This window comes from Chionomys nivalis, chromosome 9 (assembly GCF_950005125.1).
Source record: "Chionomys nivalis chromosome 9, mChiNiv1.1, whole genome shotgun sequence".
Classification (NCBI taxonomy): domain Eukaryota; kingdom Metazoa; phylum Chordata; class Mammalia; order Rodentia; family Cricetidae; genus Chionomys; species Chionomys nivalis.
The window spans coordinates 83434235-83461222 of NC_080094.1; the positions used below are offsets into that span (position 1 = coordinate 83434235).

General features: G+C 48.8%; 3 protein-coding genes and 1 pseudogene across 28 annotated transcripts in view; 2 read left to right on the forward strand and 2 right to left on the reverse strand.

Moving 5' to 3' along the window:
- The window catches only part of Acp2 (acid phosphatase 2, lysosomal), an 18053-nt gene extending 9912 nt beyond the window's left edge, over nt 1-8141 (reverse strand). For 3 of the 4 annotated variants that reach the window (XM_057780625.1, XM_057780626.1, XM_057780624.1), the window contains exons 1-3: nt 1397-1540; nt 729-824; nt 87-173 (exon numbers count right to left, since the gene is read on the reverse strand). In XM_057780625.1, the coding sequence (XP_057636608.1) occupies nt 87-173; nt 729-824; nt 1397-1510 (297 nt within the window). In that variant the 5' untranslated portion in view covers nt 1511-1540. Of the gene's footprint in view, nt 1-86; nt 174-728; nt 825-1396; nt 1541-8122 lie in introns of those variants that run through there. The other variant, XM_057780627.1, reaches the window with a different exon arrangement.
- LOC130882156 (U6 spliceosomal RNA) lies at nt 3800-3895 on the reverse strand (annotated as a pseudogene).
- A 224-nt stretch (nt 8142-8365) lies between the features above and the next one.
- Nr1h3 (nuclear receptor subfamily 1 group H member 3) lies at nt 8366-18695 on the forward strand. The gene is given in 11 exon segments (XM_057781553.1): nt 8366-8471; nt 9562-9641; nt 10703-10885; nt 11607-11873; nt 12302-12385; nt 12388-12509; nt 12608-12787; nt 12957-13056; nt 17374-17487; nt 17686-17780; nt 17948-18695. Coding segments are annotated over 10 exon segments (1335 nt in total). The 5' UTR covers nt 8366-8471; nt 9562-9598; the 3' UTR covers nt 18095-18695.
- A 643-nt stretch (nt 18696-19338) lies between these two features.
- The window catches only part of Madd (MAP kinase activating death domain), a 41949-nt gene continuing 34299 nt past the window's right edge, over nt 19339-26988 (forward strand). For 11 of the 23 annotated variants that reach the window (XM_057782004.1, XM_057782002.1, XM_057782009.1 and 8 more), the window contains exons 1-6: nt 19339-19541; nt 22712-22854; nt 23636-24196; nt 24552-24855; nt 25167-25298; nt 25819-25932. In XM_057782004.1, the coding sequence (XP_057637987.1) occupies nt 22796-22854; nt 23636-24196; nt 24552-24855; nt 25167-25298; nt 25819-25932 (1170 nt within the window). In that variant the 5' untranslated portion in view covers nt 19339-19541; nt 22712-22795. Of the gene's footprint in view, nt 19542-22711; nt 22855-23635; nt 24197-24551; nt 24856-25166; nt 25299-25818; nt 25933-26988 lie in introns of those variants that run through there. The other 12 variants (XM_057782000.1, XM_057782014.1, XM_057782001.1 and 9 more) reach the window with 2 other exon arrangements.

Consider the following 26988-nt stretch of genomic DNA (forward strand, 5'->3'; position numbering starts at 1 on the left):
GTGCCTAGCCTTACCCTTAGATTCTCTAAGGTCAGAAAATAATTTAAAAATCCCATTCCTCTTGCCGATCAAGTTCCCAGTCTTACCTCTTGTCGGTGGTAAGTGGTGTTCAGAAAGCCATGGTAGCGCTGCCTCAGAGCCTGGCCTAGCTCCCAGTGCTGCAGCATCCCCTCCTGTGGGCAAACCTGAGGGTTAAGGGAGTCCAGAAGGAAGGGATGGCTCACAGGTCCTATGACATTTAAGCATTCTTCCCTTGGCAAGGAGCGAAGTTAAGTGGTCACTTGTGAATGATATTGTCCTGGGCACAGAGTATTGTTAAAAAATCTGGTCATAGGGGCTAGAGAGATGGCTCAGAGGTTAAGAGCACTGTCTGCTCTTCCAGAGGACCTGAGTTCAATTCCCAGCAACCACATGGTGGCTCACAGCCATCTATAATGAGACCTGATGCCCTCTTCTGGCCTGCAGGCATACAGAACACTGTACACACAATAAATCTTTTTTTTAAAAAAAAGAAATCTGATCATACCCAGAGAAATAGTTCAGTGTACTTAGCATAGACAAGGTCCTGGGTTTGACTTCCAAAACCCAAAAACAAAACAACAGTAAAATAGACTGGTCCATAAGAACCCATGTGGAAAACTAGCAGTTTAGGCAGGCCAAGTTTCTGTGCTCCAGACATGACCCATCATAGCATATTCCGAGGCCCTGTAGGTTGGCCTCTGACCCACCTTGGTTAGCTGACCAAAACCCTGGGGCCATTTCTCTTCCTGATAGGGGTCCTTGGGATATGTCTTCACTGGTGACCGATCTCCATGTCGATACAGCTGGGTTAAAAACAATGGTTTGTCTACAGGTCAGAAGGGTCTTCTGGTTAAGGACAGGGCCCACCTCTGCCCATGTCAGAAAAGGAAATCTCACTCCCTCTTGGAAGCCTTTCCACTAAGTAACGGAAAGAGAACCCTTTCAGGAGATTCCTAACAAAGCCATGCAATGTAACCAGAGATAATAAGCAAAGCCAGAAGCACAGGTAGTGCAAGCAATGCATTCTGGAGGAGGAGGCAGGCAGTGACTGGGAAAGCAGAGATCTTCGAAGTCGTTTGTATGGGTGACTCTCCACCTTTGAATTACATTCCCATCCTTGGGAAGAATCATCCCCGGGAAGAATATACCCTAACATTACTTGGTCGCCCCGTTCTGCAAAATGGCCTAGGGCTCCAAATCAATTCTGAATCCAGTCTGGCAATCCACCACAGGCCAACTGCTTCCTAAATTAGTTCTTTCTTTCTCCTTAAGTGCCCGACCCCAGAGCACAAGCTCTGCCCCTCCTTCTACTAGCATAGCCGCCCTTTGCCCTTTCAGCTTTGGAGAACCCGTCGGTGACTCAGTCACCCATTACCAAGGTAACAAAGCGCAGACTCCGGGCCTGGGTAGGTGGCATCACCGTTAGGCACATGCCAAGAAGAAACTGGAGAAGAGCTGCCTGGCTCCAACCAGACTGTCTGCCCGCCATCGCCGTTGTTGGCTGTGCAGCAAAGGGACCGGAACGCCTTGGGCGGTACCTGCTGCAGACGCCCGGATGCATTCGTAAGGACACTTGCCGGAAGTGCATTCTTCGCCATCTTTATGCGCGCGCACCCGCGCGTGTGTATGTGTCTGGTGGATGAAGGCGGATTTTGGGGGTTACGATCGGCGGTGATGGACTAGCTGGGGAATGTAGCGCAATATTTCGAGCTGAAAAGGCTTAAGGACCCCCCCTTTTTTTGTAAATGCCCTAGGTCAAGCTTATCTCTTTCACTACCGGGCTGGTGCTTGCCCTGGGCGTGGTCTTAACCTGGGGAGCGAGCGCCTCCCTCGAAAGCTTCTGAGAGTGATCCCGGAGCCTCATCTGGTGCAGAATTGGAGCGAGGTGTGGGGAAATATAGGGCCTCACTTTCTGTGCCTGCCTTCTGTGTGTAGTTTGAGTCTTGGCTCTGGCTGTTTCCCTCAGTGGCCTTGTTTGGGGTGCAGGGCGCTGCATGTAAACAGCCCTTTGGACTCCCTGAGAATGGCCCGGTCTAGTCTAACATCATTTCCTGCACAAACCTTTAGTTTCCCTCACTCCCCAGCTGCAGCCTTCCCTGTCTTTGTCCATTTCTAAATTAAATTAGGCTCAAAACATCATGTTTCCTATACATGTGGAGATGTATAGGTTGTTCAGATTTCCCAGACCCACTGCACCGAGTTCCCATGGGGGGAATTTCAGACAGCTGGGGATGTAGTTTGATTCAGGTATGTAACTGGATTTCCCACAGAATGAGAGTCAGACATTAGCCTTAAGGATTTAGGGGCAGGTAGCCAGTCTGGGTTCTAGATTTTGTGACTCCAAACCTGATAATGACAGTTTCAGGTCAGATCTTAGGCCTGTGGTATGCTTTTGATGCAGCTCTTCCGACTGTAAGCAAGCCCACCTCAGTATATCTGCCAAGTCTGAGAGAACTGTTACTGTCCCCGGATTCCAGATAAAATTGTGCCTAAACTTTACTTAGACTTGATAAAGACAGGAAGTAGAATAACGGGGCTTGAAAACTAGTTTTTAACTAAAGAACAAAACAAAAACACAAAAAGCCCCAATCCCTAGCCAGGCAGTGGTGGCACTCCACTCTAGTCCCAGCACTCAGGAGGCAGAGGCAGGTAGAATTCTGAATTTGAGGCCAGCCTGGTCTACAGAGTGCGTTCCAGGACAGCCAGGGCTACACAGAGAAACAACAAAGAAACCTTTCTGCGTTTTGCCTGCCTGTGTACCTGTGAGATGTGTGCAGTGCCCTCGCAGGCCAGAAGAGATCAACCAGTTCTCTTAACAACTAAGCCATCTCTCCAGCCTTTTGTTTGTTTTGTTGTTTTTGTTTTTCGGAGCAGGGTTTCTCTGTGTTGTCCGGACTGTCCTGGAAGCCACTCTAGATCAGGCTGGCCGTGAATGCAAAGATCTGCCCACCTCTGCCTCCAGAGTGCTGGGATTAAAGGCGTGCACAGCCACACCCAGCTAATTTTTAACTTTCTTAACCACAGGTTCCCTTATAAGTCATATGAAAAATCAGCTCTTTCCCCAGAAAAAGTGACCAAACATGAACATAAAATACAATTTTGCATATAACCTCACATGATTCACAAAGATTCTCCATAGGTTTATAAGATAAGGAAGGCAACCCACAGAGAAGTGATTTGCCTAAGCTCACACAGTTAAGAGAATTCAAATTTGCTTGGTTTTGTTGTGATTTGTCTTTTGATACAGGTTCTCAGACCCTCTGACACGGCCTGCTGTGCACTGCTGTGCACTCGCATTGCAAGTGTGCATGGCCCAGCCAAACAGTCTTCTTGCCCTCTCTCCCTCCCTTTCTTTCAGATAGAATTAGGATCTCGCTCTGTGGCCTACACTAGCTCTGACCTGCCTTACCTCCAAATGTCCAAAGCGTATGTTGTCACACCTAGTGTGAAATGTTAGTGTTCTGACTTCTGACTGGTATATAATTAGTTGTCCATCTTTTTAATGTCTATGAGTATGTTGCATGTGTAGAGGTCAGTCACAACTCCCAGAAGTCCATGCTTCCCTACAATGTGGGTAGTCAGGCTTGACAGCAAGTACCCTTCCCTGCTGAGCCATCTCTCCAGCCCACCCCCTTAATATAAAATACCCTGGGCTGTGGTGGCACATGTTTTAATTCCAGCACTGAGGAGGCAGAGGCAGGTGGGTTGCTGAGCTCCAGGCCAGGCTGGCATAGTAAGTTCTAGGACAGCCAGGACAACACAGAGAAACCCTGTCTTGAAAAAGGAAAATAAGGAATTTTCTTGTCATCTTTGTGTAGGGACTATGCAAATCCCTCTGTATTGTTCCAATTTTAGAATATGTTACAAAGAACACTGTAATGGGCAGTTTCTTCAAACTGCATTTGTTTGTTTGTTTGTTTGTTGGGTTTCTCTGTGGCTTTGGAGTCTGTCCTGGAACTAGCTCTTATAGACCAGGCTGGCCTCAAACTCACAGAGATCCGCCTGCCTCTGCCCGCCTCTGCCTCCAGAGTGCTGGGATTAAAGGCGTGCGCCACCATCGCCCGGCTCAAACTGCATTGTTAAACTATATATGGTAGCCGCAAACTAGCGTGAGATTTTCCTAAAGGAAACCTTTCACATAAGTGGGATCAAAACATGGCTAGCTGACCAGTGCGAATCATTTTGTAGGTTTACTGCCACTGCTTCTCGTGTGCCGGAATTGTAGGCATGCGCCTCCACACACGTCGTGGAGTTGTTTTAAGACCATTTTATTTAGTATCCCAGCACATGGCAGATTAAAGCAGGAAGATAAATTTAAGGACAGCTTCAGTTACATAGCAAGTTCAAGGCCAGGCAAGGCTACAGGAGACCCTGTCTCAAAAAACAAACAAAAAATTTTAGTATAATGTTTACTCTGAAAAATTATCCAGGGCATTGTGCTTTCAGAATGTAAATCTTTAGCTCACCAAAGTAGAATGAAAATCCCTCATGCTTACATGTGGTTGTGAGTCACTCAATATGGGTACAGGGAACTGAACATGGTCTTCTGTAGGAGCAGCAAGGGCTCTTAACTGGTGCACATTCTCCACTAGGAGTATGAGCTTTTGAATCAGTTTTCCCTGTATTCACTTTCTGATATTTATAACTTGTTAGTGACCTCCTAAGATTTACCGTAAGAATACATGCAATGGCTGGGCAGTGGTGGCACATGCCTTTAATTCCAGCACTCAGGAGGCAGAGGCAGGTGGATCTCTGTGAGCTGAATGTCAACCTGGTCTACAAGAGCTCATTCCAGGACAGGCTCTAAAGGTACAGAGAAACCCCCTGTCTCAAAACACCAAAAACAACAACAACAACAAAAACATGAAATGATAACACATACAGAATATTATGAAGAAAAGCCTAAATCAATATTACTTTTCTTCTTTGTGTTCTATATCCTGTCTGAACATACAGAGTTAGGAAACAGGGGTTCCCAGTCTTCTTTGTTTTGTGATTAGCAGTTTGGACAGAAGTTAGCCAGCATGAGCAGGTTCCCAGCACTCTGGAAGATGGCTCCCTTTCTTTCTACTCATCTAGAGCACTGAAAGAAGGATCCAGTAACTGCCCCAGCCCACTTCTGCATACCTTACTTTATGGCCCGCTTAGTGGGAAGATGGCCTTTGAGGGGTCATTTACTGCTCTGTTTGACTAGGGCTCATGGATGCTGCTATTTCTAGGCTGAGAAGCCACCTCTGGAAGTTTGGGGTGGAGGAGTCAGAGATGTCACTTGTAAGAGACCTCAAGGATGGGGCTGGAGAGATGGCTCAATGGTTAAGAGCACTGACTGCTCTTCCAGAGGACCCGAGTTCAATTCCTAGCGCCCACATTGCAGCTCACAGCTGTCAGCAATTCTAGTTCCAGGGGATCCAACACCTTCACACAGACATACATGTGGGCAAAACACCAATGCACTACAAACTACAAATAAATAATTAAAAAAAAAAGATTCCTCAAGGATGTTCCCAGGGATGTTGCTTCCTACGAGAGTCAAGAAAACATAGGAAAGGCCCATAGGACTGGGATGCCTTGGCCTGAGCACTGTGGGTGGATGAGACTGTGTCATGAGGGTGGGGCCGGTGAAGTAGGACATGTGTTTCTAGCTGCTGATCACTCGATTGCTTGCCCTGACTTAGGGCAATGGGCAGTCACTGGAAAGTCTGTGGAGATACCATCAACAGGTTTCAGCTTTCCCCATTTTTCCCCTCTCCCTTCTCTTTGTGCCAAGCTCCTCCACCACCTGTAACCTGAAGGGATGGGTAACTGTGGTGGTGAGGTACTGGCAAAACTGCCTCTTCTTCAGGAAGCTAAGCTGTGCTGCTCCCTGGCTTGGGGAGGACCTGCTTATTCAGATCTGCCTCTAGCCTGGGTTAGTGGGCTCCAGATTGGACTTGTGTATGTGTCTTCCTGGGGCCTGGGAAGCACCCTGGAAAAGTTGCTAGGCAGTCAGGGGAAGGCGTAGAATTAGGAATGGATGAGGGACACTGTTTTTTAACCCCTAGAAAATATATCACAAGCTGGGCAGCAGTGGCCCACGCCTTTAATCCCAGCACTCGGGAGGCAGAGGCAGGTGGATCTCTATGAGTTTGAGACCAGCCTGGTCTACAAGAGCTAGTTCCAAAACAGGCTCCAAAGCCACAGAGAAACCCTGTCTCGAAAAACCAAAAGAAAAAAAAAAAAAAGAAAATATATCACAGGGCTTCAGACCACCAATGTAACATCTCAAGTTCCTTGAAATGAGATATATCAGGGACATCTCTAAGTGTGCTACTAGGCTGGAACTCGGGCAAGGGAGAGAGTTGTCTGGATACCTGGTGGGTGCTCAGCAGTCCTAATCTCTGCGCTGCTCTCCTTGGGTGACTAGTCCTTGTGAAAATAGGGAAAGGAACAGAAGAGTGGAGAGCCTTGTGCACATGATTCATAAGTGCCCAGACCAGGGTGGAGGCCTGTGAGGGGCGACCTTGTGATGAGAAGGAACAAGAGCAAAAGCCAGAGGCAGAAGATGAAGATGGGGGCTGCCAGAGGGGCTTTTTCTGAATGTGAGAAATGAATACATGGGCAGATTTTGCAACACCCCCGCAGACTGCCGTCTCCCTCACGAGTTCCCAGGCTCAGCCTGTGCTTCCTCTCATCTTCACCAAGCCCCTTTCTACTTCAGTTTTTTCTCGTCCTTCCCCCACCCTGATCCTTCAGCCCCACCCCCACAACCAGTTCACTCTTTCCTGTTTCCTCTGTTTTCTTCCCTCCTGCCCCGTTCATCTCTGTTTTGGTCCCACTGGCTGCTTGTTTGGCCCTTGTCCTATGCTTTAATGTGGACCCCTGGGAATTGGAGTTCACAGCAAAACAGGAAGGGCCTATGAGCAGGAAACTGGGAATGGGGCAGGAGGTGAACAGCCAGCAGTAACCTCAACTCCTGCTTCTCACATCTGAATTGAAGCATCTATAGAGATCTGTAGTCCACCAGCCCTGCAGCCCACCAGCCCTGCTGACCACCAGCCTGCAGCCCACTAGTCCTGCTGACCACCAGCCCTGCTGACCACCAGCCTGCAGCACCACCAGCCTGCAGCCCTGCAGCCCACCAGCCCTGCTGACCACCAGCCTTGGCTTCTTCCATTTCAGAACTTTTCTCAGAGCCGAGAATGCTCTAGACTTGAACACAGGAAGAAAAGATCTGCGGGCCTGGAGAAAGGACATCTGGATTCTGACCTCAGCTTGGCCACTAACTGTGTGGTCTCTGGCAAGCTCTCAAGAGAACATCAGTGCATACTGTAAAATGGAGTCATTTACCCTGTCTACTTCCCTCTTGGGGTTGCTGTCAGAAACCAAAGAGATAGGGAAGGGGTTGCGTATGGAAACAAAGATTCAAAGGGTTGACTGCATAGGCTCCAGGTGATGGGAAGACAAACCTCTAAAGGAACTGGGAGGGAAATGACAGTCCCACCCGTCCCCTGACACACTGTGCTGGTTCTTATTCTCACATTGATCTTATGTGGCAAAACTATTATTATTATTATTATTATTATTTTATTATCATCCCCACTCAGAGACTAACTTGCTCACTCAAGATCATACAAGTGAATGGGGGCAAAGCTCAGCCAAGGAGTGCTTTCCTACCCCAGGTGGGGCCCTAGCACTGAGGTTTGAACCCAGACCCAATCAGAAATGACTATGCTGAGTTGAGATTAACTCAAGCTAATAAGTATGGAATAGAAGTGGGACTTATTTGCTTCTTTACTTATCATTTAACAAACAGAAAGACAGTACTGTGCTTCCTCTCTAGGCCAGCTGCTTAATCTTGTGAGATTAAATCAATGAAACGTGAGGTGTTCCTTCAGGGCTGAATCTTCTGTCCCAGGCTGCAGGAAAGCTATGGCTATGGCTGTAGATTCTGTGTGGCTCAGGACACCACCCGAGATGGGACTGCTCCCTAGACAGGCGGCTTGCTTATCTTCTGAGATCTACACTGGGTGGGGCCCTTGGGTTGCTGCTCCTCTCCCAGGCCTCCCTTTCCTGGCCTCTTCCCTTCTCTGTCCCCCCCCAGGGCACACACACTCAAACTCACTGGAAGGCCCAGCACCTGCCTGTCTTCACCCTCGGAGTTCTACCCGCTTGTCTCCGTCCTGGGGCTAGTGGGGAGAGCTTGGCGCCTTCCCAGAGGCAGGGGAGGAGGGAGGCTGGGAACACAGGCTGGGCCTTGGTGTCGCAATTCCGGGCCGTGCCGGGACCTTTGCTCCGCGAGGTGTCTATGGGGGGAGGGGGGGGAACGCTGACTCTGGAGGCTGCTGGGATTAGGGTGGGGGTGTCGGAGAGCTGCCCTTCTGTACCAGCAAAGAGCCTCCCGGGTGAGGAGAGGAAGGAGAGAGATGAAACTGGCCCGGTCTGCGGGGGAAACGCGACAGTCTTGTTAGAGGGTAGGGACAAGGTGGCGCCGGCTAAGGGGGCGGCCGGCTGGGGAGGAGTTAGGCTGGAGGGGAAACTACCTCGTGGGCGGAGGCCTAAGAAGGCTAAGGGCTCCCGGTTGCTGGAAGGAAGGACCCCTTGACAGCGCCTTCCCTCAGCCTTTCTTGCTTTACTGCTTCTCCCTGCTGGTCCCTGTGTGCTCAGCTCTGGTCACAGGCTGCCCGCTGCGGCCTCGAGGACCGGGTACTGCAACGCTCTCTTCTCCAGCAAGGGGGCTCCAGAGACTAAGCAGCCTGAAAGTCTGGTGGCCGGGAGACTCATCTGGTTGGCTCCTCGACAGTGACCCGGGGGGCTCTCTCTGTCCTTGCTTCTGGGTTGGAGAGGGGTGTGATGGGAAGATTTTCTTAGGGAAGGATCTCTGGGGCGAAGTGTGGAGTACTGCCAACAGAAGTTCCCGGCAGGGATAGAGTTTTACTGGGTATCATACGAACTGGAAGGATTCTGGGAGAGGAGGTACTGGGGAGATTCTTGGGACTTCAGCAATGGCAGGGACTCAGAGTGAGCTTGGGTCCAGTCTGTTAACTTCGGCTGGCTATGCTGTTAGAAGGAGGTGGGTGCAGAGAAGTCAGGATTCAGCTCTCCCTCTACCACCTCCACCTGGGTGGCTATAGGCAGTTACCTTAATCTCTTTTAACTGTAGTTTCCTTAGCTTTAAACTGCATCTAAGAATAGCCCTGACGAGCTGAGTGGTGGTGGCGCACACTTTTAATCTCAGCACTGGGGAGGCAGAGGCAGTTGGATTTCTGAGTTTGAGGCCAGCCTGGTCTGCAGAGCTAGTTCCAAGACAGCCCAGGCTACACAGAAAAACTGTCTTGAAAAACAAAGGAAGGAAGGAAGGAAGGCAGAGTGGTCCTGCCAACCTAGAGGTATAGTTCAGTGGCAGACCTTTTGCCTAACCTGCATAAAGTGCTGCATTCACACAGAAGGCTTCCAGGCCAGTACACGACAAGCGAATGTCAGCGGGTAATCTGAGGAGATAAAAGGGAGCACAGAGGGAGCCGAGGCCTACTTCTGCAAGTATAACCTGGTTCATTCCTGCAGGACAGTGTCTTGGTAATGTCCAGGGCTCCGGGAAGAGATGTCCTTGTGGCTGGAGGCTCCAGGGCCTGATGTTTGTCCTGGTAAGCTGCTTTGTTCAAACCTTCTCCCTGAGCCCAGGCCTCTGCCTCCTCTCAGAGGCTGATACCTCAGGCATCAGCCCCTTCATTTCTGAGAAGCACAAGCTCTATCTATTAGTGTTGCTGCCTCTGTTCAGACCCTTTTTTTTTTTTTTTTTTTTTGGTTTTTCGAGACAGGGTTTCTCTGTGGTTTTGGAGTCTGTCCTGGAACTAGCTCTGGTAGACCAGGCTGGTCTCGAACTCACAGAGATCCGCCTGCCTCTGCCTCCCAAGTGCTGGGATTAAAGGCGTGCGCCACCACCGCCCAGCTTGTTCAGACCCTTTGCCCCAGTTCTGGTGCTTGTTTGCTGAAAGCTCCACGAAATCCTCCATCTGGGCTTCCTTCTTGGCAGTGCTGACATGGCTAATGCTTGGTTCTAGCTGTGGAAGCCCTGTCTGGTCTACGAACTGGATGCTCTCCACCACTCCCAAGGGAACAAGGGCTAGCACCTACATTTAAGATCCTGATGTGCAAAGAGCTGCAACTGACTAGTCCTCGATTCCACAAAATCTTGGAATCTGAAAACATGAGCTGGGGCTTGGGTGCCTTCATTTTTGTTTGTTATTTTTTTCGAGATATCGTTGTGTAGCGTGGCAGTCCTGGTACTCACTGTGTAGACCAGACCGGCTTTGAACTCAGAGGTCCACCTGCCTCTGCCTCCCAGAGATCAAAGTTGTGCACCACAACTCCCAGCTAGTCTGGCTGCTTTCTTTCTTTCTTTCTTTCTTTCTTTCTTTCTTTCTTTCTTTCTTTCTTTTTTTTTTTTTTTTTTCGAGACAGGGTTTCTCTGTGGTTTTGGAGCCTGTCCTGGAACTAGCTCTTGTAGACCAGGCTGGTCTCGAACTCACAGAGATCCACCTGCCTCTGCCTCCCGAGTGCTGGGATTAAAGGTGTGCGCCACCACCGCCCAGCGTCTGGCTGCTTTCTAAGGGTAGAATTAAGTTTATAGCTTCCCAGCCAAGATACTTGGGGAAGGATGGAACATGAACCCATTCTTACTCCCTTGTGCCTCTTTTGGGCTCAGATTCTGCAACGGAGTTGTGGAAGGCAGAAACCCAAGATGCAAAAGACCAGGGAGGCAAGAGCAGTGTCCTCAGGGAGGAAGCTAGGATGCCCCAATCTGCTGAAAGTGCTTTCAGAATGGGGTTGGAGAGAGCAGAGCCCACAGCCCTGCTCCCCAGGGCAGAAGCTTTTCCAGAGCCTACAGGTAAGAAGCACCCAGATTCGGAAAAGGTAGGGGCTCCCTAGACCTGGGAGGGGACCCTGGGGCTTTGCCTTCTAGTGCCACAGGTAAGTGCAAAAGCTCGTCCTGGCTGGCTGTGGTGTGGGTTTTGTCTGTCTCAGGCATTTCTGAATTTTCAGCTTCAATTTTCTTTTTTTTTTCCAAAAGATTTATTTATTTATTTATTTATGTATACAACATTCTGCCTCCATGTATGCTCGCATGCCAGAGGAAGGCGCCATATCTCATTACAGATGGTTGTGAGCCACCATGTGGTTGCTGGGAATTGAACTCAGGACCTCTGGAAGAGCAGCCAGTGCTCTTAACCACTGAGCCATCTCTCCAGCCCTCAGCTTCAATTTCTTTGTGATTTGAAATTAAACCCTTATGATTGTCTTCAGGGTCAGTACTTACAAAGAGCTCACACAGTACCTAGGGCATAGTAGTCCTTGGTAAAGGACAGCAAATGTTACAATACTATGGCATGCCCCAGTAATTCCAGCCACTCTGGAAGTTGATGCAAGATCACTTGAGCCCAGGAGTTCAAAAGTTCAAAGCCCACCTAAGCTACATATTGTGAATCTGAGAGGTGGGAAGGGAGGGAGGGAGGAAGGGAGGGAGGGATGGAGGGAGGGAGGGAGGGAACGAGAGAGAGATCAAGGAAGGGAGGACATGCACATTGAGCATTTTGTCTGTCTGTATCCAGAGCTTCGTCCGCAAAAGCGAAAAAAGGGGCCAGCCCCCAAAATGCTGGGGAATGAGCTGTGCAGCGTGTGTGGGGACAAGGCGTCTGGCTTCCACTACAATGTGCTGAGCTGCGAGGGCTGCAAGGGATTCTTCCGCCGCAGTGTCATCAAGGGAGCCCGCTATGTTTGCCACAGTGGTGGCCACTGCCCCATGGACACCTACATGCGACGGAAATGCCAGGAGTGTCGGCTTCGCAAATGCCTCCAGGCGGGCATGCGGGAGGAATGTAAGTGCTGGGAGCAGGAACTGGGAAGAACTGATGGGAAAATATTGATGCCCTGTTGTGGAGGCAGACAGATGCTCACTCCTGCAAGGGTCTCCTGAGTGTAGATTAGTACTCCCTTAACCTGGCATAGTGGCACACACTTTTAGTCCCAGCACTAGGCAAGCAGAGGTGGATCTCTGTGAGTTCAAGGCCAGCCTGGTTTACGCTGTGAGTTTCAGGATAGCCTAGAGCTTCACAGTGAGACCCTGTCTCGAAAAACAAAAGAAAAACAATAGCAACAAAAGAAGAAAGAACGAAAGAAAAAAAATGCCCTTGCTTTTACACACATCTTGTTTCTAGAGCATCAAACCACCCATCCCCTCTACCCCATCTCTGCCTCTTGTTCACCCTTGTCCCTCTTCCTACCTCACATCGGGCCCTGTCTTTAGGTGTCTTGTCAGAAGAGCAGATCCGCTTGAAGAAACTGAAGCGGCAAGAAGAGGAACAGGCTCAAACCACATCAGTGTCCCCAAGGGTTCCTCAGCTCCCCAAGTCCTGCCCCAGCTCAGCCCGGAGCAACTGGGCATGATCGAGAAGCTGGTTGCTGCGCAGCAGCAGTGTAACAGACGCTCCTTTTCTGACCAACTTCGAGTCACGGTACTTGATGACCTGGGGAGAGGTGGCTGGGCCTGCAGCAGCAGCTAACTTCTGACTCACAGCAGTTTAACTTTTCCTCCCTTGCCCACCCTGGGTAGCCTTGGCCCATCGCACCTGACCCTCAGAGCCGGGAAGCCCGGCAACAGCGCTTTGCCCACTTTACCGAGCTGGCCATCGTGTCTGTGCAGGAGATTGTTGACTTTGCCAAACAGCTTCCTGGCTTCCTGCAGCTCAGCAGGGAGGACCAGATCGCCTTACTGAAGACCTCTGCGATTGAGGTGGCTGGAAAGGGAATGGGATGAAGGGAAAACCAGAGTAGGGTTATCTGTAGGGGATCTCCAGCTTGGAGAGTCTGAGTTCTTAGGGAAGGGAGTCAACCTCCTTCCGAGGGCCACACACCAGGACCAGCCCCTTCGCTCCTGTTTGAAAGCTGCTGCTTGTGTACAGGTGATGCTTCTGGAGACATCACGGAGGTACAACCCTGGAAGTGAGAGCATCACCTTCCTCAAGGATTTCAGTTATAACCGGGAAGACTTTGCTAAAGCAGGTGAGAGCTAAGACGGCCGTCGTGATTAGAGAGCCTGAGGTTTGGGTGGTTATACCACTTGTTTTTCCAAGAGAGAAGTTTGGAATGTTGACCAGTCACTTCGACTGCTCCAGACAGACCTCGGTCCTCTGATGCATCTGAGGAGGTTATGCGAGCATCTTCATGGAGAGGCCAGGCAAGGCGGAGCAGTGGCTTTCACTCTTGCTTTAGCCAATGAAGCTACTTAAGTCTGCATTGTGCTTGCTGACTATTTGACAACATTCTGTAGCTAAGAAATTTTTTTGAGAATTTTGGCCTTTTAATAGACAAAAGACAAGAAATCCTTTTCAGATAACGCTCTTTTAAGGATCTTGCAGGCTCACTCACTCACCCTCACTCTCTCCCCCTTCCTGGTGAGCTGAACAACCCGCCTAGAAGCAGGACAAACATGCAGAACGGGGGAGTTAGAGGATCAGATCCAGTGTTTTTTCTAAGAATTGGTTTGCCGTTGGTGCCGGGGCCTGATGCTGCTCAGGACTAAGCAGTGGGGGTTTCCCCTATTCAGCTCTTGGTGATATTCATGAAACTGGAGCTGGGAAGGGATGCTGCTCTGGAGGAGAGAGGCTGGGAAAGGGTGGCAGAAGTCTGGAGGAGACTGAAGATTTGGCAGCTGAGAGAGCAGACTGTGAAATAGTGCTAACGTTCTGACTGTTCTCAGGGCTGATAGATCCTGGGTTCCAGGCCAGAGTTCAGGAAGTTTCCACTGGCATCTGGTGACTCAGGCCAACCAATGAGCCTCTTGTCCCAGTGTGAGCCTTCTAGGAAAGGCCTCTCTTAACTACAGAGGACAAGGCCCTGTCGCCTCCCTCCATTGCGTTTTTTTTTTCTTTTTTCTTTTTAGTTTGTTTTCTGAATGTCTAGGTACTTACTGGGCAATAAGATGACTCTATCCAGCCCTAAAGCCCAGTCCTGTCCCTCCTTTCTACCAAACACCTTTCCCTCAAATGGTTGCTAACTTAGACTTTCTTAACCCTTCGCTCTGTCAGAATACACTCTTTCCTGAGCCCTTCCTGTTCCTTCAGTACTTATGGACTTGTGCTATCCGAATCTGCACCAATTTATATGATTTCTTTATTTAAGCAGTTTTGGTGTCACTGTGTTTTCAGTTTCTCATTTTATCAGTGTGTTCTCGGGAAAAGGAACAGAAGGCTCTTTTTATTTTTTCTTCTCTTTTTAATCATTTTTTAAAGGTTTGTCTATCTTGTCTCTCTCTCTCTCTCGTGTGTATGCGTGTGCGCATGTGCGAGTGTGTGTGAGCATGTGTGTGCGTGCGTGTGTCCTCTGCTTCTTCCTGGAGGCTCTGTTCTGTCCCCCACAGCCACTTCCATATGTTGCACACCATGGCCAACTGATGTGAACCGGTTTCATTTGAGGGCTTCCTCCAGCAAGCATTTGCAGACCCTCATGAGAGCACAGCTCAATTCTAGAACCTTCTTTTTTTCTTTGTATGAGGGAAATTTTTAGCATATTTTTGAGCTTAAAATTTTATCAAGAAATGATTATAAAATGAAACTGTCCTAGTGAATAGATCAACACACAACTCTGGATATACATCAGGGTGAAAATACAAGAAGTGACTCATCAACAAACCCCAAATGGAAAAGGAGAGCAGATGGTTGTTAAAAGAAATCAGAAAGCCTAGAAAACAGAGGGTAATGGAGACGCTAGCAATGTGAAGTCAGGGGCTGTTGTGTGCTCATTGTCTTCCCTGCAAGAAGACTGGCTTATTGTTGTTGGGTTTTGTTGTTATTGTTTTAAATGGGGAGACGAATATGAGGATCAGTGTTCAAGCCCAGGGGCTGGAGAAGTGGCGCCCATCTGTAAGCCCTGCGCTAAGGAGCAGCAGAGTCAGGTGGGTGCTCAGGCCTCACTCACCAGCCAATCGAGATGACATGGCTTGCTCTAGGGTGAGTTAGAGCCTGTTCCAACAAGTAAGATGGAAAGCCATAGAAGAAGCACCTGAGGTTCACTTCCAGCTGCCACAGGAGACAGGCACAGGGGTTCGAGTTCAAGGCCATCCATGGCTAGCCTGGGGTTATATAAGACCTCATCACAAAACAACCAGCAACAAAACCCAAACCAAACCAAACCAAAAAACAAGGGTGAAACCAGGCACGTGCCTTTATCCTAGCACTCGGGAGGCAGAGAAAGGCAGACCTCTCTGAGCTCTAGGCCAGCCTGGTCTACATAGTGAGTTCCAAGACAGCTAAAGTCTATGTAGAGAGGCCCTGTCTCATTTTTTAAAAAAAAAGGCAATCAAGTTCAGTTGGTAGAGTGTTGGCCTATATTCAGCTCCCAGTACCACATAAACTGGTTGTAGTAATGAATGTCCATAATGGCACCACTCCTAAGACCAGAAGGCCAAAGTCATTCTCAGCTACAGAGTGAATTGGAGCCAGCCTGGGCTCCATGGGACCTTATCACAAGAATGAAGTCTTTTAAAATTTAATGAACACAAGCCAGGTGTGGTGGCACTCGCTTTTAGTCCTAGTACTCAGGAGGCAGAGGCAGGCAGATCTCTGTGAGTTTAAGGCCAGCCTGGTCTCCAGAGGGAGTTCCAGGACAGTCAGAGCTGTTACACAGAGACCCTGTCTTAAGAAGCAAAACAAAACAGAAGAACACATAGTAGATATCACACATGCTACGTTTATTATCCTAAGGAGTTTATAAGGTAGATCTTATTATCTCCAGATTACAGGTGGGGGCTCTAAGACGCAGACAGGTTAAGCAACTTCAAGTCACCCAGCTAGTAGGTAGTCGATTGAGGGGAGTCGGATCCTGGCAGTCTCGGAGCCCAGTCCACACCCTCAGCTGCAGTGCTACATTCTACCCAAGACACGCTATGTCAGCTGTGACGCGGGTAGCCACAGAAGGCCATTTGCCAGCCAAAAGGACTTTATAAGCAAAGTAAGAGATGCCTCTATTTCTAGAAATATTTTTTTTAAGATTTTATTTATTTTGTATACAATACAGTGTGCTGCCTCCATGTATGACTGCAGGCCAGAAGAGGGCGCCAGATCTCATTACAGATGGTTGTGAGCCACCATGTGGTTGCTGGGAATTGAACTCAGGACCTCTGGAAGAACAGTCAGCATCTTTTTTTTTTTTTTTTTTTTTTTTTGGTTTTTCAAGAATAGTCAGCATCCTTAACCTTTGAGCCATCTCTCCAGCCCCTCTAGAAACATTCTTGAGAATCCTAATAATATCATTGCTGTTTGATTCAGCACTTTTTGTGCTAAGCTTTCTGTACACTTTATCATATAACCATCTGCATTATTTTTTTTTTCCAATTCTATGACAAGAGTTGGAACTTGGAGAGATGGCGTAGCAGTTAAGAGCACTGGCTGCTCATCCAGAGGTCCTGAGTTCAATTCCCAACACCCACATGGTGGCTCCCAGTCATCTGTAATGGGGTCTGATGCCCTCTTCTGTCATTTGGGCAAATAGAGCACTCATGCATAAATAAATCTTTTTTTTTTAAAAAAAGGAAGGAAGAGTTGTGTTGGCTCCTGTCTTGATGGTGTAGATCATCATGGTGTAGCCTTCCCAACGCTGTGACCCTTTAATAAACCTCCTCATGTCATGGGGACCCCAACCATAAGATTATTCTGTTGCTATTTCATAACTGTAATTTTGCTACTGTTATAAATCGTAATGTAAATATCTGATATGCTAGCCCCAAAGGGGTCATGCCCCACAGTTAAGAACCCCTGGTGGAGACAGTCACAGGGGATGCAGTCAGGAAGCAGAAACAGACAAGCAAGTGCTCAGCTTTCTTTGTATTCAGTTTCTCACAGATGTGTTCAGAGGTTTCTCTAAGTGACTTCAGAGTCTGTCAAGTTGATGGTCAAGTAGCCTTCACACCATCATGACAGGTTTCTGTTTTGTTTTGTTATAGGATCTTGCTATGTGATCCAGACTATCTTGAAACTTGGAATCCTCTTGCCTCAGTCTTTCTTTTTTCTTTTTTTAAATATTTATTTATTTATTGTGTATACAATATTCTTTCTGCGTGTATGCCTTCAGGCCAGAAGAGGGCACCAGACCCCATTACAGATGGTTGTGAGCCACCATGTGGTTGCTGGAAATTGAACTCAGGACCTTTGGAAGAGCAGGCAATGCTCTTTCAAGCGCTGGAATCACATTCATGCGCTACCAATCCCAGTGCACTGACTCGGATTTCAGAGGAGACTCAGAGAAGTTGAGAAGCTTGTTCTTGAGTAGCAGAAACCTGGAGACCTTTTAGCGGCTTTTTTTCTCCCTGCTCTTCTCCCCCAGGGCTTCAGGTGGAGTTCATCAATCCCATCTTCGAGTTCTCCAGAGCCATGAATGAGCTGCAGCTGAATGACGCTGAGTTTGCTCTGCTCATCGCCATCAGCATCTTCTCTGCAGGTGCGGAGGAGGGGCATGAGGGAAACTGAGTAAGAAACTACAGGAGGCAGGAAGCATGGGTGCGGAGGACCCTGCTGGGTTACTTGTGGATGAGAGGTAGGGTGGGATGGGACACGACCTTTTTTGGGAGTTGTGATTTGGGGTATGGAACCAAGACCTTGGCCAGACCTGCTCCTCAACTTTGTTGGTGACCTATAGACCGGCCCAACGTGCAGGACCAGCTCCAAGTGGAGAGGCTGCAGCACACATATGTGGAGGCCCTGCATGCCTATGTCTCCATCCACCACCCCCACGTGAGTCTCCCCAGTGCTTTCCTTCTGTTCTTCAGGCCCATTTTCTGATGTCCACTTTCTTTCAGACTTCTGCCTACACCTAGCAGGGGCAGTTCCCTGCCAATCTCACCTCCTCTAGGGAAGAGCAACAGCTAGACTTTTTCCTTCCTTTCTTTTCTTTTTTTCAGGACCGACTGATGTTCCCACGGATGCTAATGAAATTGGTGAGCCTCCGCACTTTGAGCAGCGTCCATTCAGAGCAAGTGTTTGCACTTCGCCTGCAGGACAAAAAACTTCCTCCACTGCTGTCTGAGATCTGGGACGTGCACGAATGACTGTCCTTCCGCCATGTCCTCTGTGCTGTGGGCCACACGGCGGAGGCTTACTGACTGCTTCCGAGAGGTGGAGCAGACCGAGAAGGGCAAATATTCCTGGGGGCCCGGAGAAGGAGATCCTTGCATGGCATTAAAGGAGAGGCAAAGGGTTGGGTGTTTTGTGGCTGCTGGCCAGTTGGGGACCTACTAACATTGTGCACTATCTGAAGACCTTATTGACCCAACCAAATAAACTAGCCAGGAAGGCCACTTTGCACAGGCCTACCCATCTTGCCTCTACCACTTCCTGTTTTCCCCCATAGGGCCCCAAAGAAATTCTCCACTATCATTCTGCAGCCCGGCTGCTTCACCAACAGGTCTGGCACTTGGAACAGGAAGGCCAAGATGAATACAAAACTAGGGAAATAAATTTCTGGATCTGGTGGGAGTGCTGTGGAGGAGGAACCTGTGTCCATTAGGATCTGCCTCCAGACTCGGCAGAGGGCAAATCACAGATGACATTTTCTGTTCCCTAGGTCCACGGCGTAAGAGAAGTGCTTGGGCTTAGGTGCACCTTCCCCTTTAATTATCCAGGTAGAAGCAGGTGCTCTTACTTTTGGGGTTGGGGGAGGGAGCAGTAACTTAGCGGTACACTTCACATGTGTGTGTGTGTGTGTGTAACGTCTTACTTTTAACATTGGCATCTGAAAAAGGAGGACAGCCTTAAAGACTCAGGGCCGGGTGATCCTTCCCTTCGGTTTCTGGGCCCGGGGGACTCAAAGAAAAGTCCCTGGAGGCTCGGTGGAGGATGACAAGGGTTTGAGTTGTCAAAAGGACTGGACTCCATTTCCCAGCGGGCATCGCGTCACCGTTCTCGTACCCCTACCTTGGTGTAGGTGCTGCCCTGGCAGCGTCAGCCCGGAGTGTCCCCGCGATCCAGAATTGGTTGAGTCCACCGGCCTACTAGTTGGCTTTCCTGCCGGGCCGGCTGGGCACGTCCAAACAGCGTGCAGGGGGAACCAGATGAGGTTTGAAGAAACTGTCAGAAAGTCTTAGGGGCAGTTTATCTTACGAAGTATTTTCATATTAAACACTCTTTCGTCATGACGGGCTCTATATCCAAGTCGAATTAAAAACTGTTTGAGTAACCAAAACAAAATGTATTCCTTTGGGCCCTCCCCTTGGCACCTACCGGCACTGGGCTAGCCCAGTGCCTCCCATCACGTTCCCACTCCCACGGCGATAGGTGTGCGTAGCCGCTCGGTTTGGTGCAGCCCTGTTCCCCGCGGCGAATGGTACGGCCCGGTCCCCTCAGCCGCCCGCTTCCCGCAGCAGGTCTGAGTGGGTCGCACCCCCGGTGCAGACGCGGAACTGGCGCCTGCTCGCCGTGGCGCCGGGCTCGGAAGCCAAGAGCGCTGCGCGGCCGGGAGGCGGCAGGCGGGCCCGACGGCTTCCTCTGAGCTGGGAGGTAGGAGAGCGCGCGCCGTGGGGAGCCTGCGTGGGGCTTTGAGAGGAACCGGCGGCTGCCGGAGGAACGGGTCTGTGAGGCGGCCCTGAAGGAGCGAGCGAGGGGGCGTGGAGCCTGCGGAGAAAGTGCCGCGGGGTCCAGGCGGGGCGCCCGCGCTGCCCAGGTGCCCAGGGCTGGGCTCGCGCTGAGCGCCGCCGCTCGCCCGCTCGCCCGCCGGGTTCCGGGGTGGGGGCGAGGAGCTGTCCAGCCCCGGGCCCGAGGAAGGCGCCAGCGCCTGGCGCGTGTGCGCGTGCGTGCGCACGCCTTATTTTTGATTAGCGTTTGAAGAACCACGTTTGATTCTCTAATATATACATATATATTTACATTTCGTCCTTCAGTATTGACTTGCTGAAGACCAGGCACACCATTTAATCTTTCTGCAACTGCTCCCTCCGTTCTCTGGCAGCTCAATTCTTCCTCGTTCTCTCCTCTCCTCCTTCCTCTGTCCTAACCATCGCTGGCTTCATTGCTCCAGTTCTCCCCCACGCTGGACCAGTCTGCTGATGAGCTTGCAAGGTCACTGCCTGGGGAGGAGGAGGAAGGGGAGGAAGCCTCCCTTCGTGCTCACGTCAGCGAAGATGTCATATCGTCCTTGGGTCGAGTTCTGTGGTTTTTACTATGAGATCCTGCCTCAACTGAGGGACGAACCCACAGGGTTGGTGGCATGGCCATTGTAGGCTGAAAAGACAGATTACCACAAGATCCGTGGTTTCCAGACGTGGTGGTGATGTAGGATTATAGCAAAAAGGAATACATTTAGAAATTTGGAGTACAGTGAGACAGGCAAGGAGCTCCACCTCAGTAAATAAAATTGAAACAAGAGGCAGAGTCCGATCCTGGCTGGTTATGAAGACTGCATGAGTTATAGGTGGCATTAGAGGATTTAGCGTCTGTGGGGAAGGCAGAGAAGGAGAACAGCCTTGGTTATCTCTGTGGTCTGAGTATCTGAAGTCAGCTCTGTAAGGAGATGAGTAGAGTATGGCAACTGGCGTGCGTTGGGAGAGGGGCTTTATCTCACCAATACTGGAAAGGCCCCTGTAACTAACTTACTAGTGGGAGAAAACTTCGACACTGCCTTTGGGATTTTAGCTAGAGGATGCTGCTTCTGGTTTTCAGTATAAACAAAGACATCCTACAACTCAGGTCCTACAAATTCTGTTTTGTGATAAGGTGTCGTATATGGGTCTTGTTGATAGCTAGATATTTCTATATAGAACACATGACTTTTGCCTATATCCCATTTCATAGCTCCGTTTTTCTCTTTCATTTTTCTTAGGAGAAGGGGCACGCTGCTCTTATCGGGGTGACCCACTTCTGCAGTAAGCTCATGGCAATGAGCATGGTAGTTGGGGTTATTAAGAGTGATGAACCCCAGAAATGACTGAGCATGTGGCATGCTCAGGAATTTGGTGTGAAGAGCAATTCCTCTTAAAAGCTGCTAGTGGGATTTAAAAAAGCAAACAAACGCTAAAGTGAAGATAACCTGATTCCTATAGGTGCTGCCAACGGTATAGGAGTCTCCAGGGTGAGGAAGAATGAAGTGCTATGGGCATGGCTAACTTTGGAGTATTAGCCGCTAGCACACTGTTCGGTCACCAAGCAGGGGAGGGGCTACGGCTCTGCTATAAATAGTGCTTGGAGTCAGAGTCGCTATGGAGACAAAACTGAATCCTATTACCTATGGGTCCTCTATTGAGAGCAAGGGGGAAAGAGGAACAGTATTTTGAGGACACGAGAGGTATTGTAAATAGGTCTTGTTTATGGGTAGAGGAGGTCAAAAGAACTCACTACCTAAATCAAATGTGCCCTCAATATTACAGGTAATGTCCGTGTCTGCAGTATGGGAGTGGACACAGCAAATGAAGTGGAATGTGTTTAGGTGTGTGTAGTAGTGTAACAGGATTGTGTGTACACATATGCATGCATACAGTGAACATGGTCTCAGTGTGGTCATAGAAGTGAAATCTGGGAGAAAAACATTTTATTTAGAAATATATGTCATAGACAGCTGCGAGTCACCAATATGGGTACTTGAAACTGAGCCTGGGAAGAGACAGGAGTGGTCGTAACTGCTGAGCCATTTCTCTGGCCCTAGGTAATAATTAATTTTTGATATGTTTAGAAATTTTCCTGCACACCTCCTCTGTGCTTGCAGAAGACCTAGTATTTTCGGTCCCTAATTCATGACCTCTGTGAGATAGAGAAGACTCCTGGGAACATGTTGTTTTACTTTCACATCCCAAAACCAGACTAGACAAGAGCTATTGGTTCAGCACCAAGGGCAGAGGTAATAGCAGTTGCTGGGGCCCCTTTTCTAGCTTGTACTGGGAAAACTGGTTAGGCTGGGCAGTGGTGGCCTTTAATCCCAGTACTCAGGAGGCAGAGGCAGGTGGATCTCTATGAGTTCGAGGCCAGCCTGGTCTACAAGAGTGAGTTCCAGGACAGGCTTCAAAGCTACAGAGAAAACCAGGAAAAAGAAACTGGTTAGAGATGATATAGTTGGGACATAGCCGGTCTTCATGTGAGATCATGTGACCTAGATATCCAGCTGTTGTTACCGTCTGAGTGTAATTAACTGAAAAGTCTATATGATAGTTCCACATCAAGATGAAAGCCGCTTAGTGAGACAGAATAATTCGGTTTCCATCTAGATGTAAAAGCACAGATTAGTGCTATTCAGGGTCTGGTTTGGCTTGATCTCCGGAGTGGTCCTGACAGTGACTCCTGTTATCATAGTTATTCAGTCTGGATTAGACTGTCTAGGTCTGGTTTTCAGAAGCAGAACCCCAGGAACGAGGCTGGAGATGAGCTCGTTAGCAGTGCTGAGCCTCTATTCCTGCAGCTCTGCCTTCTCCTTTCTGTGGTGCTAAAGATGGAAACTGGGGCCCTGTACAGTCTTGGCTCAACCAGTAAGCTATATCCCTCAACCCTATTCTACCTGAAACCTGACTCTGGAAGCCCATAAACCTAGACAGCCACCACCAGTCTACGCAAGTGTCAGATTCTATCCTGAGTGATGAAGCGGAAGCCTTCTGACCTGTGCCCTGGCTGGGATGGAACTGAGAGGATGGTTCCCTTAGGCCTAGCTGGGTATGTTTCTCAGTACTTTTCCCCTGTTGGATTTTCAGATTATATCAGAATTCCTCCTGGGAACGCTGACTTCTCGCCCAGTGCCCCGAAGTTTCTCTGCAATGAACTGATAAATTGGAACCATGGTGCAAAAGAAGTTCTGCCCTCGATTACTTGATTATCTAGTGATTGTAGGGGCAAGGTAACAAAGAAGACTGATAATTGTCTTGTTTTCTGGGGTGGCCACAATGTCCTGACCTTATTTTCATGTTGCTTTGCATATCTTATTCTTCCCATTGTTATTCCCTGATGGGAACATTGATGTTGGTAGGGAAAGTCATACATTTGGGTGGTGTAAGAATATCAGTCTGGACAGAGACAGCAGATCTCAGCTTTGTTTTATTTTGTTGGAGATTAAGATTTCTCCTATGTAGCCCTGGCTGACCTGGAACTTGCTAAAGACCAGACTGGCCTTGAACTCAGAGATTCACCTGCCTCTGCCTCCCAAGCGCTGGTACTGAAAGCAAGTGCCACCACACTCAGCTCAAAACTCAGCTTTTAACTCACATCCTTGGTTAGGTGAAATGACTCAATGGGTAATGGTACTTGCCACCAAACCTAACGAGCTGAAATATACTCTTTATAGACAAGTTTTCACAGTTTGTAAAAAGGAGAAAGCATATTTTGCTTCTTCTCTACCTGCGTATATTCTTGTAATTTGTTAGCCGAGGCACTTTGAAAGATACTGATCATTTTGGGGTGTTAGTGATGATTTTCTTGTTGAAACTTTCAAGATAGCGCTTTCATGACAATGCATTCTCCAGTCCGCCAGTAAAACTTGGCGAGCAGTCCCCAGATATCCAAGGTCCGATAATAGCTCACTTTATCCAAAAGTATCTTCGAGCTTTATTTGTTGATTGTGGTTAATGTGTGATAGTGTGTATATGCTTTTGGGCTGCTGAGCATGTCTTTCTGTCCTTCAGACACCCAAGCAGTGACAGTGTGGCTCAGACACCCGAGCTGCTGCGGCGGTACCCATTAGAGGATCACCCTGAGTTTCCCCTGCCCCCAGATGTGGTGTTCTTCTGCCAGCCTGAGGGATGTCTAAGCGTGCGGCAGCGACGCATGAGCCTTCGAGATGACACCTCTTTTGTCTTCACTCTGACTGACAAGGACACTGGAGTCACCCGCTATGGCATCTGTGTTAACTTCTACCGCTCCTTCCAGAAGCGAGTGCCCAAGGCGGAAGCTGGAGCAGGACCCCGTGGAAAGGAGGCTGGCACTCAGAGCTCAGAGAGTGGCTCAGCCTTGCAGCCTCCTAGTGCTGACTCCACTCCTGACGTGAACCAGTCTCCTCGGGGCAAACGCCGTGCAAAAGTGGGCAGCCGCTCCCGCAACAGTACCCTGACGTCCCTGTGTGTGCTCAGCCACTACCCTTTCTTCTCGACCTTCAGAGAGTGTTTGTATACTCTCAAGCGCCTGGTAGACTGCTGTAGTGAACGGCTGCTAGGCAAGAAACTGGGCATCCCACGCGGCGTTCAGAGGTATGGTTTGCTGCTTATGCTCAGAAGAAAGGGGAAGCGTTCAAATATTAACATGATTAGTCTGTGCACCTTTAGGACTATTTGAACAGTTTGGTCCCAATCTAAAGATTGCTGAGAGTTGACCACCTACTGTTGTTATGGCTGAGGGGTTTGATGTTTGCTGGTGGGCATGACATTGAGTTTTATCACATATACCGTTGTGTGCCTGTTTTTGTTATGTGTACCTCAGGTCCCCTCTGAGACTAGAGAGTGGGCTTTCCTAACAGTACGCCTCTTCCAGTTATTATTGTCGTTTATTGGGTTGCAGCAGTACCAGCTGGTGATGTTTGTCTGAGTCTTGCTGTGTGCTCCTCAGGGACACTATGTGGCGAATCTTTACTGGATCGCTGCTAGTGGAGGAAAAGTCAAGCGCCCTTCTACATGACCTTCGAGAGATTGAGGCCTGGATCTACCGATTGCTGCGCTCGCCAGTACCTGTTTCTGGGCAGAAGCGAGTGGACGTTGAGGTCCTACCCCAGGAGCTGCAGCCAGCCCTGACGTTTGCTCTTCCAGACCCCTCTCGGTTCACCCTAGTAGACTTCCCCCTCCACCTTCCCCTGGAACTTCTGGGCGTGGACGCTTGTCTTCAGGTGCTAACCTGCGTCCTGCTGGAGCACAAGGTGAGGGCCAGTTCTATAGACCTAGACCTGTTGGGAGCTGGGTCGTGAGTTTGCGGAGGACAGGAATCCGTATCATCTTTTTATTTCCAGGATGGCAGTATATAGCAGGGATTTGGTAGACATGAACTGAATCACAATATTGATATCAAGTGCAATGCTTAGTCGAGTATCCTGTGTTACACTGATTTCCTTCTCGGGGACACCAGCATTCCCTGTCAGTATGCAGTCCCACGATAGGGAGAGGCAGAACAGCCGCGGGCTTGGGGTGCCGGTCGCTGTTTTACCATGCTGGGTGATTTGCGGTGTGGCAGGTGGTGCTACAGTCTCGCGACTACAACGCACTCTCCATGTCTGTGATGGCCTTTGTGGCAATGATCTACCCGCTGGAGTACATGTTTCCCGTCATCCCGCTGCTCCCTACCTGCATGGCGTCCGCTGAGCAGGTGAGTCCCACAGAGCCTCCCTGCTGGGCTGCCCCGGCTTCTCCTCTGCCCCATATAACTTACCAGTCTGAAGGTTTGGGTGGATTTGAACTGATTGTATGGTAAAACTATGCTATTTGTAGTTTTGCTTGTAAGAGTTAGTGATTATAGGCTCCTTGCTATGGTGCTATAGGTGTTAATATTCTGAAATGTAGGCCGGGTGGTGGTGGCGCACGCCTTTAATCCCAGCACCCGGGAGGCAGAGGCAGGCGGATCTCTGTGAGTTCGAGACCAGCCTGGTCTACAAGAGCTAGTTCCAGGACAGGCTCCAAAACCACAGAGAAACCCTGTCTCGAAAAAACCAAAAAAAAAAAAAAAAAAATTCTGAAATGTATTGTTTCCTTTCTAAAATCTGAAAAATTCTAAATTTTGCAAGTACCTAGCTGCGAGAATTTTGGGAAAGGGTGTCAGAACGCCTTATCTGGAAAAATTCTGACTTTATTACATAGATAAACTTTGTCTTTGTTTATCTTTTCCGCAGCTACTCTTGGCTCCGACCCCGTACATCATTGGAGTTCCTGCCAGCTTCTTCCTCTACAAGCTAGACTTCAAAATGCCTGACGATGTGTGGCTAGTGGATCTGGACAGCAATAGGGTGAGGCGTTGGACTAAGGCGTTAGATAGGATCATGTTCTAGGCCCAGTTATGTGTGATAACTGTTATTTCTATTATAATACTTGTTAAAACAGTTTTTTTTCTGCTTTTTTGTTTGTTTGTTTGTTTGTTTGTTTGTTTCAAGACAGGGTTTCTCTGTGGCTTTGGAGCCTGTCCTGGAACTAGCTCTTGTAGACCAGGCTGGTCTCGAACTCACAGAGATCCGCCTGCCTCTGCCTCCCGAGTGCTGGGATGAAAGGCGTGCGCCACCACTGCCCAGCTAAAACATTTTTTTTTCTAATGTGACTTTCAGTTTAGTAGGCAGATAGGCCATTGGCTATAGAATTTAGTCTGCTCTGAATTAAGAGCTCCTTCTACATGCTCAAAGAGCCCTGTGATGGTTATTTTCATATATGTCATTATATGTAGTGCAGATAATCAAAGAGCCCCGTGATGGTTACTTTTGTATATTTCATTATATAGAATGTAGATAGATAATCAGGTGATAGCTTCCCATAAGTTTCAAGTAAGAAACTGTTTTTCAACACATATTTAAAATTATATTAACATTCCACAATGTGAGTATATTAAAACTCTTGTAGAAAACCTACTCTGTGTTCATTATTAAATTTTAGAAAATAAAATTAAGTGTAGGGCCGGGCCAGCAAGGTAGTTTTTTTTTTTTTTTTTTATTTTTTGAGACAGGGTTTCTCCGTAGCTTTTGGTTCCTGTCCTGGAACTAGCTCTTGTAGACCAGGCTGGCCTCGAACTCACAGAGATCTGCCTGCCTCTGCCTCCCGAGTGCTGGGATTAAAGGCGTGCGCCACCACCGCCCGGCCAGCAAGGTAGTTTAATAGGTAAAAAACTCTTGTGTCCAAGTCTAACAGCCTGAATTCAATACCCAGTGTCCACATGGTGAAAAGAGAGAATTCACCTCTGTTGTCCTCTGTTCTTCATACGTGTGACATGGAATGCCACCTCCCTCTAAACACAAATACAGTAAAAAGAAAAAGGAAAGTATAGGAGCTAGAGAGATGACTCAGCAGTTAAAAGCACT